The sequence below is a fragment of the Chroicocephalus ridibundus genome, chromosome 4, assembly GCF_963924245.1.
Source record: "Chroicocephalus ridibundus chromosome 4, bChrRid1.1, whole genome shotgun sequence".
In the NCBI taxonomy this organism is placed as follows: domain Eukaryota; kingdom Metazoa; phylum Chordata; class Aves; order Charadriiformes; family Laridae; genus Chroicocephalus; species Chroicocephalus ridibundus.
The window spans coordinates 33037341-33053096 of record NC_086287.1 but is presented as its reverse complement, the minus strand read 5'-3'; the positions used below and the strand labels follow the sequence as shown (position 1 = coordinate 33053096).

The following is a 15756-nucleotide window of genomic DNA, read 5'->3' as shown; positions in this document are numbered from 1 at the left end:
TAATTTTCTCTCTGTATAACCTAACGAGATCTCTGTACTCCTTCTGAGTTGCCTGTCCCTTCTTCCAAAGGTGGTAAACCCTCCTTTTATTCCTAAGTCCCATGTGAAGTTCCTTATTCATCCAGACTGGCCATTTCCCCCGCCCTTTAGACTTGCGACACTTGGGGACAGCCTGCTCTTGGGCCTTTAAGATTTCGTTCTTGAAGAGCGTCCAGCCTTCCTGGACCCCTTTGCCTTTCAGGACTGTCTCCCAAGGGACTCTCTCAACCAGTGTCCTGAACAAGTCAAAGTCCACCCTCCGGAAGTCCAAGGTGGTGGAGGTTTTGCTAACCCCCCTCCTTACATCACTACGAATTGAAAACTTGACCATTTCATGATCACTAAACCCAAGACGACCTCCGACCACCACATCTCCCACTATTCCTTCTCTGTTTGTGAGCAGTAGGTCTAGCAAGGCACCTCCCCTGGTAGGCTCACCTACCAGTTGTGTCAGGAAGTTATCTTCCATGCACTCGAGGAACCTCCAAGCCTGCCTGCTCTCTGCTGTGTTATATTTCCAGCAGATACCCAGCAGGTTGAAGTCCCCAACCAGAACAAGGGCTGGCGCTTGCTAGACGTCAGCCAGCCGCTTATAGAATACTTCATCTATCTCCTCATCCTGGCCAGGTGGTCTGTAGCATACTCCCAGCACATCTCCCTTATTTGCCTTCCCCTTCAACCTTACCCATAAGCACTCGACTTTATCATCACTGGAATCTAGCTCTATACAATCAAAACACTCCCTAATGTACAGAGCCACATCCCCACCTCTCCTTCCTTGCCTATCCCTTCTGAAGAGCTTATAGCCTTTCATCGCAGCATTCCAGTCATGAGAGTCATCCCACCACATTTCCGTGATGGCAACTACATCTAGCTGTCCTGCTGCACAATGGCTTCCAGCTCATCCCGTTTGTTGCCCATGCTACGTGCATTCGTGTAGATGCACTTGGGCTGGGCTACTGATTTCACCCCCATCCTTGGCCCTTTATCCCTAGGCTCATTACTAGTGGGCCTGGTTTTATCCCCTTCCCCCTTCGAAACTAGTTTAAAGCCCTGTCCATGAGCCTTGCTAACTTTTGGCCTAATACCCTTTTCCCTTTTTGGGATAGGGTTTTCCCATTCTTAGCGAGGAGGCCCGGTGTCCTGTAGATCAAACTATGATCACTGAAACCAAAGCCCTGCTCGTAGCACCAGTTTCGGAGCCAGGTGTTGATCCGTCCGATTTTCTTCTTTACCCATTCGTCAGTCCCCAAAGCTGGAAGGGCAGAGGAGAACACAACTTGTGCTCCCGAATACGGGAGTTGTGAGTGTTCTATTATCTAAAGAGAAATGAAATAAGAATTTTCTTCTGTCCAGTATAAACATTTCTGGTCACATCATGGCTCAGCACTTTCTTGGCTGTAAACAGCAAATGCTTTCACATAGAAAATAGATTGTATTTCCACGTTTAAGAAATTGTGTTGGTGAAATAATGATGCTTCTGTGATATCTCATGATAACTGATCTGTCTGTTTGTAACAAGTCTGCTATGTCTGAAAAAAAATATCATTCTCATCTCCCTGGAAAACCTCATTTTCTGAAAAATGTCAGTGTAGAGAAGTATTAAATACCTGTTCTCATTGAAAATAAGGTTAAATACACATGCCTCAGGCTAATCTACTGGCTGTCTTTGTGGTAGCGGTGGTAACAGTAATTTTATTAAAGGTATTAAAGCCTCTGAAATGGCTGAGTTACGTACTGTGCTTTTGCTGTATGGGCATTTCCAATGTCCGTGGCAGCCAATTTAGATTTTTTCCTCAAAATAAACAATAGTATCTGCAGGATGATGGTGCAAAAGAGTCTGAGCACCATGAGTGGACTAATGTCTTGCTTCTCTAAGGACTGTGCTTTGAATCTGTTTAGCCGATGGATAGTTTGAATTTCTGAATTTTATGATGTTATCTTGAAAGGTATTTTGGGTATGCATGGGTTCCTGAATGTATGTCCTTTTATATGGGAAGCAGTCTGCAGGACATACTAGTTAGAGATACCGACTAAACCCAGAAGATTTCAAATAACGCAGGCACATAAAGGACTTAATAGGAAGTAACACATCAACCTTAAAGAAAGGGAGTGCATGTGTATTGTCAGTTGTGACTATTATTCAGCTTTTAAAATTTGCAAACCCAATAACCTCTATATAAGTTTTTCTGTTTCTTAAGTTAAAGTGCCCAAGAATGTCAAAAGGAAATGTTGTTGTCATTTAATACATTTGGATCTACCTGTGTTATAGTCTGGAGCCAAAGAGTGTATGGTTGCTGGCAGTGGGAAAAACAGAACTTTCTAAACTCTTTGGACTGTTCTTTTGAATTTCAGTGACTTTTTTTAACACTAAATGAGAGAAAAATTAGGTATATAAGAGAAAATCCAGGTATATATCCTGCTAATCACAGTACTGTTGTCCTGACCAATACAGAAATACTGCACTTAATCTAAAATTGTTTCCCATAAGGTCGTGCATTGAAGAAGAGCTGACAAATATCTTTTCTTTGTAAGGAGGAGTGGGCCATGTTTATGCCCCCAGCATCACAGAAGTAGGAGATCTGTTATGATGGAGATCTGTTATTACTATGTGTGTTTTTAATGAAGGAAGGCACTGTCCATTTATGGCCCTCCCTTATTGTTGCTACCAGCTATGACCACACAGTCCCACTCAGGAGGTTTATTTTGTGCAAGCCTGTAGCATAAGCAATAATTTATTAATAATTTTCCCAGAGGCTGAATGGCTTGAATACTGTTAAGAGTACTACTTTTTTCTAAACCTGTCTTCCAAATTTGTAGATACGTAACCTTGTGTAGGTACTTTGTAAAGCTGTTAAGAAAAAAGTGATACTGCATTTACTTTGTTTTTTGATTGGTACGGACCTTTCCAGGACTCCTTTTTTTCTCTTAACTACCACTCCAAATTTGCGTAAGTGTGTATAGGAAGGGGATAGGAACCCATAATAAAAGTTAGCACCGTTGGGCCTGCCTGTAACGTATTAGTTGTTAACTAGCTCCACAGGAGGCTGTCCCAGCTTTTATAGTTCTGAGAGCTGCAGCTATCTCTGGACAGAGGAGGCATTAAACCAGAGGCAAAGCATATTAGGATGTCATCCTAAAGTAGCTCCTCTTCTTCTACTGAAGGAGAAGGGAAACTTGTAGTGTCCAAAATCTAAACTGTCGCTTGTGAGGATTTTGAAATATTTTGATCTAAGTGTATGGAAATACAGTATATGAGCAAGTTTGATCTATGTCTCAAGAACAACTATGTTGCTCTATTGTGTTGGGTTTTTTTTAATTCACAAAGTCTGATGTTTAAAAAAATTAGAATTTTATTTGCACTGATATCCGGGATGCTTTTAAGCTAATGTTCATTGCTTTGGAGGAGGGAGCAATGAGATCCTTAAAACACAGGGTTTTTTTACATGCAAGAATGTAGAGGGTGGTATATTTCTGAGTGTGTAGTAAATACCTGATGTAGTTTTCTTAGGAAACAAGGCCAAACGCTGTCATAGAGCACGTTAAGAGCCAGATTGTTCAGACTTTGGGAAATGTTTAAATTCATTTGCGCTTGTGGGTGAAGCTGAACAAGGCAGGGCAACTTGATTTGTCAGTGTTACACATGTTCATCCCCTCTCAAGTCTCACCACCCAAAATTGTAAAACTCTTGGGTGCTGATGTGTCCCAAAACACAGATACTGTAAGTTTGAGTGGTGGAAATTAGGGGTTCCACTGGGTCCATTGTGTGCATGGCCTGCAGAAGAAATTGTTTGTGTGTGGGGGATTCAGTGCCTGTAATAATATAATGAAATCAAACTGCCATTGTAAAATGTTTTAAACTAACTTGATCAGGAAATTTCAGTGAAAAAGTATTTCACATAAGTTTGGACTTAGAAGCTTTATAGCAATTGCAGAATAATCATGCTTTGAATGACAGCTTGGTCATGCTCTTTATACTAATTTATCATTGTAACAACCGTTGAAACACCTTTGAAAATTTTATTTGAAAGTAATGTTTATTTTATTAATAAATTGTATAATGCTTATGTGGGAACTCAATTGTCAGTTTTATGTCTGTTAAAATGTATATTATTGCCTGAAATTTTAGTATGCTTCTATGATCAATATAGATGTAGTCTGTAATTTGTTTTTGAAAGTAAAATTAAATTTATTTTTAAAAAATTCTGAGATTGGAAATCATTAAAAGAATATAAAGCCAGGATCTCAAAGGACAGAGAAGCACACTTTCAGCAACATTTAAACTATACTTGCTTTTACTTACCTGCCAAGAGCTATGGTCCACTCCCATGGGTTCTATGCTATGTCTCTCAGAGGCATAATATCATTCACACTTTAAGCACTAGAAGTCATGCAGTTGCTGTCTGTGTTTTGGTGTTTGCAATGCCAAAGCTTTCAGTAGAAACATAGCAAATTCAGGGCATGAATTGAATTCTTGATTGGTCAATGTATTTCTTTGCATCACCTATGATTTATTTTTTTTTTAAATTTCTTAGTTCTACAGATGAATTGGGTTAATAATTTGGGATCTCAGTTTATTAGATATATTCTGCTAAGAAGGCATTTTAGTTCACCTTTAAATTGCACAAAACCTTATATCTGTATATATATAAAAAGCAGATTACATCTCCTTCATATTCTTCTGAAGTTTTAACAGAACTAAAATCCTTCAAGGATTGTTCTAAAGCTACATAGTATTATTTAGTGCCAGTGCTTTTTTGTCTGTAAGTTAGTAAATTTATATTTAAATAATATATATGTATATGTTTTCTCTCCCTTAGTAACTCCTTATTTGCCAAGGCTGCTATGCCTCATGAATTTACTTTTGGGTTGGAAAGCTCTTTTCTCTTGGTTGGCTTTTTTCTGCATGTGGTAGAACAATACAACTTAGGTATATCTTGATGAAATGGCCTTCGGGTATGGTGGGTCTCCAGGTAGAAGTAGCGTACCTAGAAATGTGTAAGAGCAGCCAGACAAATGTCCTCTTGATAGAAAAAGGAGTCAGAAGACTGTGACTTTTGCAGATGATTTCCTGAGTATCTCACAAAGACAAGAAATGATCAAGGACAGTTATAAAAGGTGGACTGGATGTGCAGTTCACCATGCTTATGGTGACTTAGCAATGGTTTCACTGTATAGCCATTTTGCCCGTGTGTTTTCCTTCCTGTCTTCTTCCATCCCTTGTTGTCTCTTGGTAATAAACAAACAGATTCATTTTAGGAAGCCTCACATTAACTTTTCTTTAAACAATGTAAAATGTTTAGACAGGCAAAAGCAAAGAGAAATTTGTGTAGTGAAACACCAAAAAGAAATTGTCAGCAGAAGAATTTACGTGAGTTCGAAAAATGAAATATCTGCAAAAATAGCCTCTATGCCTTCTAAACTAAATCTGCAAAACAGGCTTCCTGGAGAGTTGGGTTAACTATCCTTTATGTCCACATCTAAAATTATGCGTTCAAAACTTGGCTAAATTTCCTAAGAGATGACAAGTACAATGAGGAATGAGAAACAGAAATTGGGGAACCTGAAGTACTTACTGTGAGGAAGACTGTGCTATTCGTGTTTAAGAGGTAGCAAAGGGACAAAAACATTGTGCCTAATACTTGTATGGCAGAAGCTGTGACAGAGAAGAAAGGGGTAAGGTGGTTTTACAGAAGTATGAATTGCTGTAGGACTACTGGGGTAGAGCCTGCCCCTTTGCATTTAGTTTTGTTGTCCCATCACAAATTCTGTGGCATGTGAAAGACCTAGGCTACTGCTCTTTCAGCCCACTACATTGCAGTCTTTACTCCTACATTTTTATACAGTCTAAATTTAAAGGTCTCAAGGGATCGAGGCTTTCACTGTTTCCCTTAGGAGATTATTACACAATCTAATAGATCTGACTTCCGGGGGAAATTTCACTGGTATTTATCTTAAATTTTCTCTTTCTTAATTTAATTCCATTAGTCCCATCTACTATACCCTCCGATACTGTACTATGCTAATAAGTCTTCTTTCTGCTTGGTGTTCACATTCATAGAATGTAAGTAGATAATAATGGCCTTTTCTCTTAATCATCATTTAGTCAGTCTTGTTTATTTCTTACAATCTTCCACCATTTTCACCTTTAAACATATTTTGTTTGCTCTTCGCTAAACTCCCACCATTTGTCTCTTCATAAATATGCTTGATCCTCCCAGGCAAAAAGTTCTTTCAGATCAAGTGAAAGGTGGTGAATGCCTATCAGTGATTGGAAGGTAAAATCATTGCTGGGGTTGCTATAATTATCTCATTACTAAACATTTTGAACTCAGAATGTTCAGTTAATATTATGTTTAAATGAATGATAAACTTGCACAAAGAAATTGTCTGAGCAGTCAAACCATCTTACATCTGATCTACATCTACAGTGGCACAATGCCAGCATGAGATGATGATTATGGGAGTTCAGTAGTGTGGTTCCCAGATCAGTTTTATGTCAATTTTAAAGGCATTTTAGATTATAATCTGATACTGTGAATCAACATAGACAGTGATATTGTTATTTTGCCCATTTTTATCTGCCTACAGATGCCAGTAGAGGGAATTACCCCCAGAGACACTCGAGAAATTATTGTCTTTTAAAGCTTTCTCATTGTTGCAGGGGATAGAAGACTACATCTTCTTCCCGCTAGCTATTCAGTCTTAAATAATATCTACCAGCTCCCATTGGTTACTGAAGCAAATAATGCGTGGTTCGTGTAAGGAAAATGATGGTCATATTATATTAGGCATTAGAGATTTTCTTAGCAGTTGGTGATAATTGGCCCCTTGGCCATCATTGCTATAGGTAGGGTATATTCTCAGTCTCAGGGAGAGAAGAAAACGACCCTTAGTGGGTGCTGCAGCTTCAGAGGAGGATTCACCATGTTCTCTCTAAAAAGCAAAGGTAGAATCCCTGCTAGTGCATTAAAAAGCAGCCTTGACCATGGAGCTGTATAAAGCATTTCCATAGTTCTGTTTAACAGATGGAGTGTTCTCAGTTCCTCTGAGTTCTACTCAGGTAGAAGTACAGCTTAAAAGAAAAGAAGCGAATAAAAAATTCTTTATAGGCACCTAGGTTCTATGGAAAACAACAAAGAAGATATTGACTGCAACCATTTCACATGTAACATTTAATTCCCAGTGACTTCTAATACTAAGTAGGCTTTATATCCCTGATGAAAAATGTGAGGCTATCCTAAATAAGGTATTTCCCACTTGTTAAAAAGTGAAATACTTTGATGATATATTTGTAGATGTAATGTGTGAAATGCACTATTTCATAGAAGATAGGATCTTTTTCCATGTTCAAATTGCACATGAATATCCATTTTATATAACCATTGACCAATTAATTATGTATTTAGTATTACGTCTTTAGAATGCTAAATATATGACCATTTCCATTTTAATATAAGGGCAGCTTACATGGTAGTTATTTTTCTGATTTCCTGAATGTCATTGTTAGGTGATGTTCAGGAGTATGAAAATACCACTACATTAATGAAAATACCACTAGATTATTACATGACTTATTAGGTTGTTAACTCAAGTACGTAAATACTAGGCAGTCACCAAACAGAGACTTTCTGTATGGTCAGAACTCCTCAAAAAAACCCAAAAAACCAACAAAACAAAAAAACCCCAAAAACCAGACAGCTACCTTTCCACCACTAAAAGTTGAATTCGGTACTTGATATCTTTGTATTTTGTCATAGCAAGCTATTGGAAGGTAACTGTGCCAGGACCAATACAATTGCAAAAGTAACTATGTATTAGGAATATAAGAATAAATTTTCAGAAACTGTTTTAAGTCATATTGCCTTTAAGACAAATGAAATGTGGTAATGAAAAAAAAATTTAAAATCAAGTTTTCAAGATTATTTTTCTTCTTGGCAATATATATATAGAGAGAGCATAGATTTAATAAGTCAGCGACACACATTTGTTGCTCCATTTTCTTAGATCTTTACTCTGTGTTGAAACTGTCTCCCTATCCAAAATATAACATTGCTGATAATATTTGTGGGAGTTTGGTTTTGCTTCCAGGATTGTCTGTGTCAAAGAATATAATTTCTTTTCTACCAGAAACGCTTCCCATCACTCTAAATTTCACAATTGAATTGTATCTGTCACAGTGAGTGTTATAATTAAAAGTGCTACATTCTTAGCCGAAATATACATTCAACTGTACCTAAATATAGAAGTCCATATTTTAGTAATATTGTGGTTTTCTCCAAAAATGCCAATGACTATTAGGAAACTTTAAATTAAGCTTTCTGTTTCAAATTCTAAAATCATAGGTCACTTAATTGTCTGTACCATTGCTCTAAAAAAATAAATGCTGTAGGAGCAGTGATATTTTTCTCAAAGGTATTTAAACACATCAAAAATGAACCTCAAGAAAATTAGGTCTCAGTGGTACCCCAGTCCACCACACGTGCTTATAGTATGATTGACTGAGAAAATTAAAATACTTCTTTTAATACAGTATCTTAATCTGGCAATCGGTGTAGACTGCTGTGTTGTTTAATCTATATTTATGTGTACATTGTAGGTTCACATGATAACTGGTTGCTTATTTGTGTGTCAGAGGCACAAAGTACACTGGAAAAAATTAGTTGGACACATGACTTAAAAAACATTCATGCTTATACAAAGTCTGGGTGCCTCTGGAAACAAAAAATATTTAGTAGTTGACTACCCTTACTGCAGATACGAATAGGTCGAGACCCGGGTTGTGTTTTCCCAAATTACAAGGATTTGCTAAGAACAGAGGGCTGCAAAACGGTGAAAGATTGCTCGCTGTGTACATACTGTAGGATACCTACTCAATAGAAGCTTCCTAAGTTAACTGTCTACAGCCATAAAATAAATCCTCAGGGGAACTTCAAATAAATATTTTTTCAAATAATTTTTCTCATCCCCAGTTTTACAGACAAATAAGTTGAGAGGGAGAGATTATTATATGCTGGAAAAGTGGTCTCTTATTTTCAGTATGTTCAGAGCCCCGCATAGATCAGGAGATGTTGCTTTTTTCCCCATGGAGGTTCTGCGATATTGTTGACCGATGGATCAATCAGTTTCCTAAACATCAGGGGATGGCTTCATTTTGTGAAGGCTGGGCTCCTTTGCCCCATGCAGTAGACAGAAGAGAGCACTCTTGGGGCTTTGCACGTAACACTTTTGGAGTCTTTATTCCTGTTTACTTTCAGTCTGTAGCTTTAATAAAACTGCATGATTCCTGCCTCACTTTTCCTTTCTTGCTAAATAAGAACAGTTGATATTTATATATAGGTGCATGGTGACTCAGAAAAGCACAGAGAACTTCATAAGGAAATTTCGGTTGTTTCAGCTTGTAAACTACATTATATACACTGTAGTGCTAGGGATGACATTAATGTGTTGTTTAAAAAGCTGCTGTCAGGCCAATGCATATGCATTTTCCATAATGTATATGTGCTCATGTGTGATATTTAGACTGCTCTGTAGCTGCAAATGTGTCTGGAAAAATGGCTTTGATTAATTGACTTCCCTCCTCTTCTCCTTTCCCCTCTTCAGATGCAAAGGCTCCATTCATTATCAGGGAAGATCAGAGGAGGAGGGGAGCAGAGTACCTGGGTCACACGCTGTTAGAGTTACAATTTTCCAAATGCCATAAGTAAACAGTAGGGAACGGGAAATATCCATGATGGGAGAGGACATCTGTGTTTGAAGGCCCCCCTTCATTCCAAATATTTGGTCTGATTTTATCTTTAGCTGTGCAAATTTGCATCTCTCCATTGTATATACATGTAGTGTTTGTTACATCTTCAACTCTGTCTGCCTTTTTTGTGTGCCGCATTTTCAGCCCTGCAGGTATAAAGAACCACGAGCACTGATGCACTGATTGAGGGCTATTCTTTCCAGTGTTCCTTGTCCATGTGTTCCTTTTTCTTAGGAAATTACCACCCATAAAAAGTTATGTATATAATTCTAAAGCCAAAACTTATACTTCACTACATCAACTGACAATTTTCTTCGCTTCTGTTTGTATTTATACTCGTATGAATGGTTCCCTCCTTTTAATGCCTCTGTGCTGATAAGAGTTTATTTCTGCTAAATTTCATGTATGTTCACGGTATTTGTGCCACACATAATTTATCCATCAAATAAGAATTTTGCACAAGGAGAATATTGCTAGTCAAAACCCAAAAGTTTGGCCCCATCTTTATTCATCATATTTTGCTTCTTCAGTTTAACATTATTACTGGTTAATAGGTGCACCTGAAAATCAAGCTGTATTGTAGTATCTGGTGTGTTATGTTAAATGAATCTTTTCTAGGACAGCAAGTCTCTTTTTTTTTCCTAATGAAGAAGAATACCTCATCTTTTCCAATTTTCCTATCAAACACATCCACATCATCTCGAGACACTGCCACATCCAGCTGCATCTATACTCAACTTCAATTATATGAAATTACACAACCTACTCTCAGGTCCTTTAGGTTCTCTTTTGCTGTGTGAGGCACACGCATAGTGCATTTCCTGTGAAGTGCGTGATTACAAACTATTCAGTACAAGCCTGTTTTAAGTAAACAGTAAATTAAATATTGTCAGTGCTTGTTCAGACACGCTCTTACGAAGGAAAAAGAACTTCTAGATTTGGGTTCATAAAGCTCTAGATTTAAGAAAGGGGCTGACATAAACTAGGCCTCCTTTTTCCCTTTTAACTTCTCCTGGCTGACCCAGTTGTTCAACAGCTGGTACAAAACAATATATTCAGATGCCCATACAAGGAAAATTGGGCTAGACAAAATGCTGAAGGTTGCAAAATTCCTGTTTATTGCTCTTTATTTGAATGGAGAATTCTCAAAAACATTCTGTCACTAACTGTCAGGTACACTGCTGCCTGAAAGACTGTTAAGAGTCTGTCTGAGCAACGTGCCTTTTTCAACCATGACAAATACAGTAAAAGAACATCATTTTATTACAGTTCTGGCAATATTATTTTCTGCTACGCCAATCAGCCTGACTACAGGAGTTAGGAAAGAAAGGAAATGGTCGCTTCTTTAAGAAATGAAGGCTTTGGAGTATTTTGTGGTGTCTGCTACTTCACTACATGGTCACTAGTATTTGGAGAAGTATAAATAAGTTTTATAAAAATCAGAAGCTACAAATGCGCGCTTGCAAAGTCTCCTTTCATCTCTGCCAGTTAACTCATTTCCAAAAGAAGGCAAAACTCTTTTCTTCCAAGGGGTCAAATATTGTTTTCATGCATTCCGTAGACATTTCAAAGAGAACGAGAGTTGCGTGTGTATGTTCAGGACTGCACATGATTTATGATTAAGTACAGCAAGTACCCCTTTATTGTAATTTGTTTCTCTTTCTTACACACAAGTTTAAGTGAGAAGCTCTGGCAAATAATTCAAAAATTTATCCAAATTATCAGTGATGTATGAACTGGCATAACATAGATTCCACTTCTCTCTATGACTAGATTTTAATGCAATTTATAAAAATATAAAATACATTTAAAAAAGAAGCAAAATATTTTAATCACTGTTAAGGCAGAGGTCCTTTGTAAACTAGTAATAATATTAGTGCAAAAATAGATGAAAAATACTTGCTTTGCAAATTAAGAATGCAGAGATCTAAAGCAGTCTGATTTGCTCTTTGAAAACGGATATGAGTTAACTCAGAAACACAATATTAATAGATTTGTATGAGTGCACATAGGGCCGATATATTCAATGCTGTAATTTTTTCATGGTTTCATAAATAGTGCTATCACCAACATTTCAAAGAAATCTGAAAAAAACAGAGCTCATATGTGGTGGCATAAATTTAGTGTATTTTATAGAACACTGTTACTCCAGATATAGCCTTATGGGGTTGTGACTTTTCATAAAACCTAATGAATTTCTAGATTTGTCAGCTGTTTCAACACAGATGCACTTTGCTGATCTAATGGAAACATTTTGAGCCCAGATCCAAAATATCAATAGCTTTTAGTATCGCAAATTAGTTTGGCTATTGGGAAATGGGGATGTGGTTCTTGATAAAAAGCGGCAAGTAATTTTGTATGTGTGTTTTATGATAACTGCCTCTCCAATGTCTGATACTGAGGGTTTTTTTCTCTCTTTTTTCTTTTCTTTTTTTGCAGACTTTTAAGTTGAATGTAGATAGCCACTGTGCTTTAAAAGAAGCAGTGGTAGAAGAAGGACGTCAACTTCTTGAGCTTATTGTATCTCACAAATCAGGTAAATCCTTCTGAAATATTGCAAGTCTTTATGTCTCCAGACTATTAAAGAATGAAGAAGCATTGCTGTAAATTACTGCATATATTCACTTCCTTATGTATTATTAATATTTACATTATCAGATTGACCTTCAAGATTTATAAATGTTTCATATACTGCATACAATGCAGTGATACTTATAAAATGAAATACTGCCTGCAAATAGTCTGTTCATTTTATTTTGGTCTTGCTGCTCAGCTGAGTTTCAATTGAAATCACATCACTGAAAACTTCACACTGACACATTCTTTGATGTAGGTGCAATGGAAATAACATTAAGATAATGAATTAGGATTTCAAATATATATGTATTTTTACATACTCTGCATGGGTAATTGCATTGGTAAAGCTTTATTTTGCCACTTAAAACTAATTCTTACATCAGTTTTAATATATTTATGAGGAATAGATTAAAATTAAAAATACCTTTTTCCTTTGGTTAGGCTTGTCTTTTTCTGCAGAGGCCTTAAATCGAGGGGAGGGGGAGAGAGATACTGATTTCCCTTTCTCTATCCCCACCGCCCCCTATATTTTTAGATGTTTGCGTGACTTGTATGATAATAGGGTTTTAATCAGCATATACTGCTACGGAATGCCATCTTAATTTTGGCCTACTTAGCATGCTTTTCATCCAGGTTGAAGTTATCCTTTGGTCTCCTGTTTTCTGATCATGTTACATGTTGTGCCGCTATTGTTTCACAGCATCAGAGAGATCTGTGTAATGTGAAAGCTATAGGAAATTACCGACTTCTTTGTATAGTTCCAAAAAGGTATAGAAGCCATGGCAGAGAAGGGTAGTGCATGTCATCATATGCTTAGAAAATGGTAATATTTAAACTATGGAAAATATTTACAGGAGTTGGAGGTAAGAAAAATGTAGTTGGAAGATTACGAAATGTTTTGAGATAAAGACTAGATATTAGAGGGTGAGATTACCATAGTGTTCCCTACTGCATAGAAATCGCAGTTTATGTGGGATTTTCCTTTTCTTGAAATTTTCAGCTGAAACATAATAAAAATTTAACATTATGGCTAAAAAAATGTTTTGACCCTATAGCATCGTTTTGCAGTATGAACAACAGTAATGCTTGGATTTATTGCTGAGAAAATACATCAAAATTCTTGTTGCATTTATTCTTTTAAATATCCTGCTAATTCTTTCAATAAAGAATAATATTTAAAGATGCAGTTGAGTTTACAGCTTTTACTTTTTTCCCCTTCATTTTGGAGAAGGACTGAAGGACATGCTGCAGATGATTGCAAGTCAATGGAAGGAACTACAGAGGCAAATCAAACGGCAACACAGCTGGATTCTTAGGGCTCTGGATATCATCAAAGCAGAGATACTGGCTACTGATGTGTCTGCAGAGAATGAGGAAGGGACTGGGAGCCCTAAGGTAAGTGGCTTGAAGTTTGCCTTATTTCCTCTTATTTCCGTCTTCTTTTGAACTAGGCACCACTGAAGTTGTCTTTCCACCCTAAGGCTTTTCATTTCTACTGGGTAAACTTTTTTTTTTACAAACAAAATGAAATGCCTTGCTCTGAAACAATAGAAAATCTTAGAACTTTCAAGTTTTCCAGGAAGACCTGTCTCGTTGTGCGTAGAGGGGCATGAGGGGGAACATAAAACATTTAGTAAACAAAACATAAAGCATCTTTAACATGAATAATCAGAATGGTTTTAAATTGTTTTGTTGCAACTATAAATCACTATAATCAGTGCAATCACTCAGCTCTGACATCCATTAGCCGCTTGGTTACAGCAAATTAACAAAGAAGAGAGAAAGTGATTCATTATCTCATTCCTGTTAATGACTATCAGATGCATTGCTTAATTAGGGGATGGCCATTGTAGTGGGAAGAAGGTCATATGCCGTTTTACAAATCTTTTTGCTCTAAGTCTTCCCTAATAGTGCATGTGTTGAACACGGGAGCTTTAAGAATAAGGTATTGACATCTATCAACGTTTTTTGGATATTAATTATTAAAGACAGCTGTAGTATTTACTAGTTGATAAACTTAATATTTTTAAGAGCATTTTAAATGCAAAACATGCTTATTCAAATTGGTGCAAGCAGTGTAGGGACGCTACACACAGTAGAAGCTTCTGGCATAGGGTCTGTGACCTTTTGTTACCATCAGTAGTAAGGAAGGGTGGTTGGGAGAGGGTGCGTTGGAAAGTGTTGATTTCTCCAATGCTTTCTCAGCAGAGAATATGCATCAGAGCAATCCAATAACATCTTGGCATGCAGCAGGCTGAAATTTATAGAAAACGTCAAGTTTCTTATTTCTAGAAGTAACAGAGATGGTTGTGCTGAGTAGATTTTCAGATTCTGATGCCAGACAGTTCTTTGCATTGATATTCAGTGCTTCCTAGTGAGTAGTTTGTAGAGTGAGTGTTGGCTGGGATTACATTAAATTTTCTGGTGTTTTCTTACCATAATTCTACATAGCAAGAATTATCTTAGAGATGGTGGAGGAAGAGCTAAGGATAACGCTGAAACAAAAATACAGGAAAATACCTATATGCAGGGGACACAATTTCAACTGATATCCCTCATCACTTGCATGGTGGAAAATGCTCCTGTGCCACACAGCTCTTACTTTAGGAAGTAGACGGTGCAGCAACACTTGATTTCATAGTTAGGCCTGTTAAAGTAAACAGACTAGCTCAATGTTCCTACTGCAGCAATAAAATGATCCCATGTCTCTGAACAGATTGGCTCATTCATGGCCAAAAATCTTAATCAAAGTTATCACATAAAGTGTTCTAAAATCCAGCTTGATTTTGCTATAAAAATGGAATCCCTGTCTTGGAATAATTATATTCAAATATTTGCTTGAAAAGGGAGGAATGGAGGGATGGTTTAGGTTGCAGTAAATTTTTCATATAGATAGGTGGTAGCTCTTTGCCCTGTGCTTTTTATCATAGAGATAGGAACCTGAAGCAATCCTTTTTTTTGTGCCTACAGTTAAATAAAAACATGAATAGACAAAATATGATCAAACATGAAGTATTTTCAAGTTATTTCATTCATTAAATCACATCCCTATATGATTCTTGTAAGTACGGGCATTCAAACACCATCTACTTCTTCATGCTGAAAGATTAACTAAAATTAAAATACAGTTGGTAATATAACTGTAGATTTCAGTTTGCATTTATTTCAAAAGCAAAAAGAAACCTGAGAAGTATAATAGGAAATATGAAGATTATATCTAGAGGGTATTTTTCTTTTTGCCTTGTTTTAGAAACTACAGGAACAGTGTTGGTGTTAGAAATCTGTAAAGAAATAGGAAAAGGAGGAATTTCAAAGACCCTAGGAAACTTTTCCCTTAGGACTTTTTAAACATTTTTTCATAGCACTATGGCATCTTTTATGCAAGCAATGGA

At 36.9% G+C, this 15756-nt stretch overlaps 1 protein-coding gene across 4 annotated transcripts in view; it reads left to right on the top strand.

The window, feature by feature from the left end:
* The window catches only part of AKAP6 (A-kinase anchoring protein 6), a 292205-nt gene that overhangs the window by 132466 nt on the left and 143983 nt on the right, over nt 1-15756 (top strand). For 3 of the 4 annotated variants that reach the window (XM_063332212.1, XM_063332209.1, XM_063332210.1), the window contains exons 6-7: nt 12227-12323; nt 13593-13759. In XM_063332212.1, coding sequence (XP_063188282.1) covers nt 12227-12323; nt 13593-13759 — 264 coding nt within the window. The remainder of the gene's footprint in view (nt 1-12226; nt 12324-13592; nt 13760-15756) is intronic. The other variant, XM_063332211.1, reaches the window with a different exon arrangement.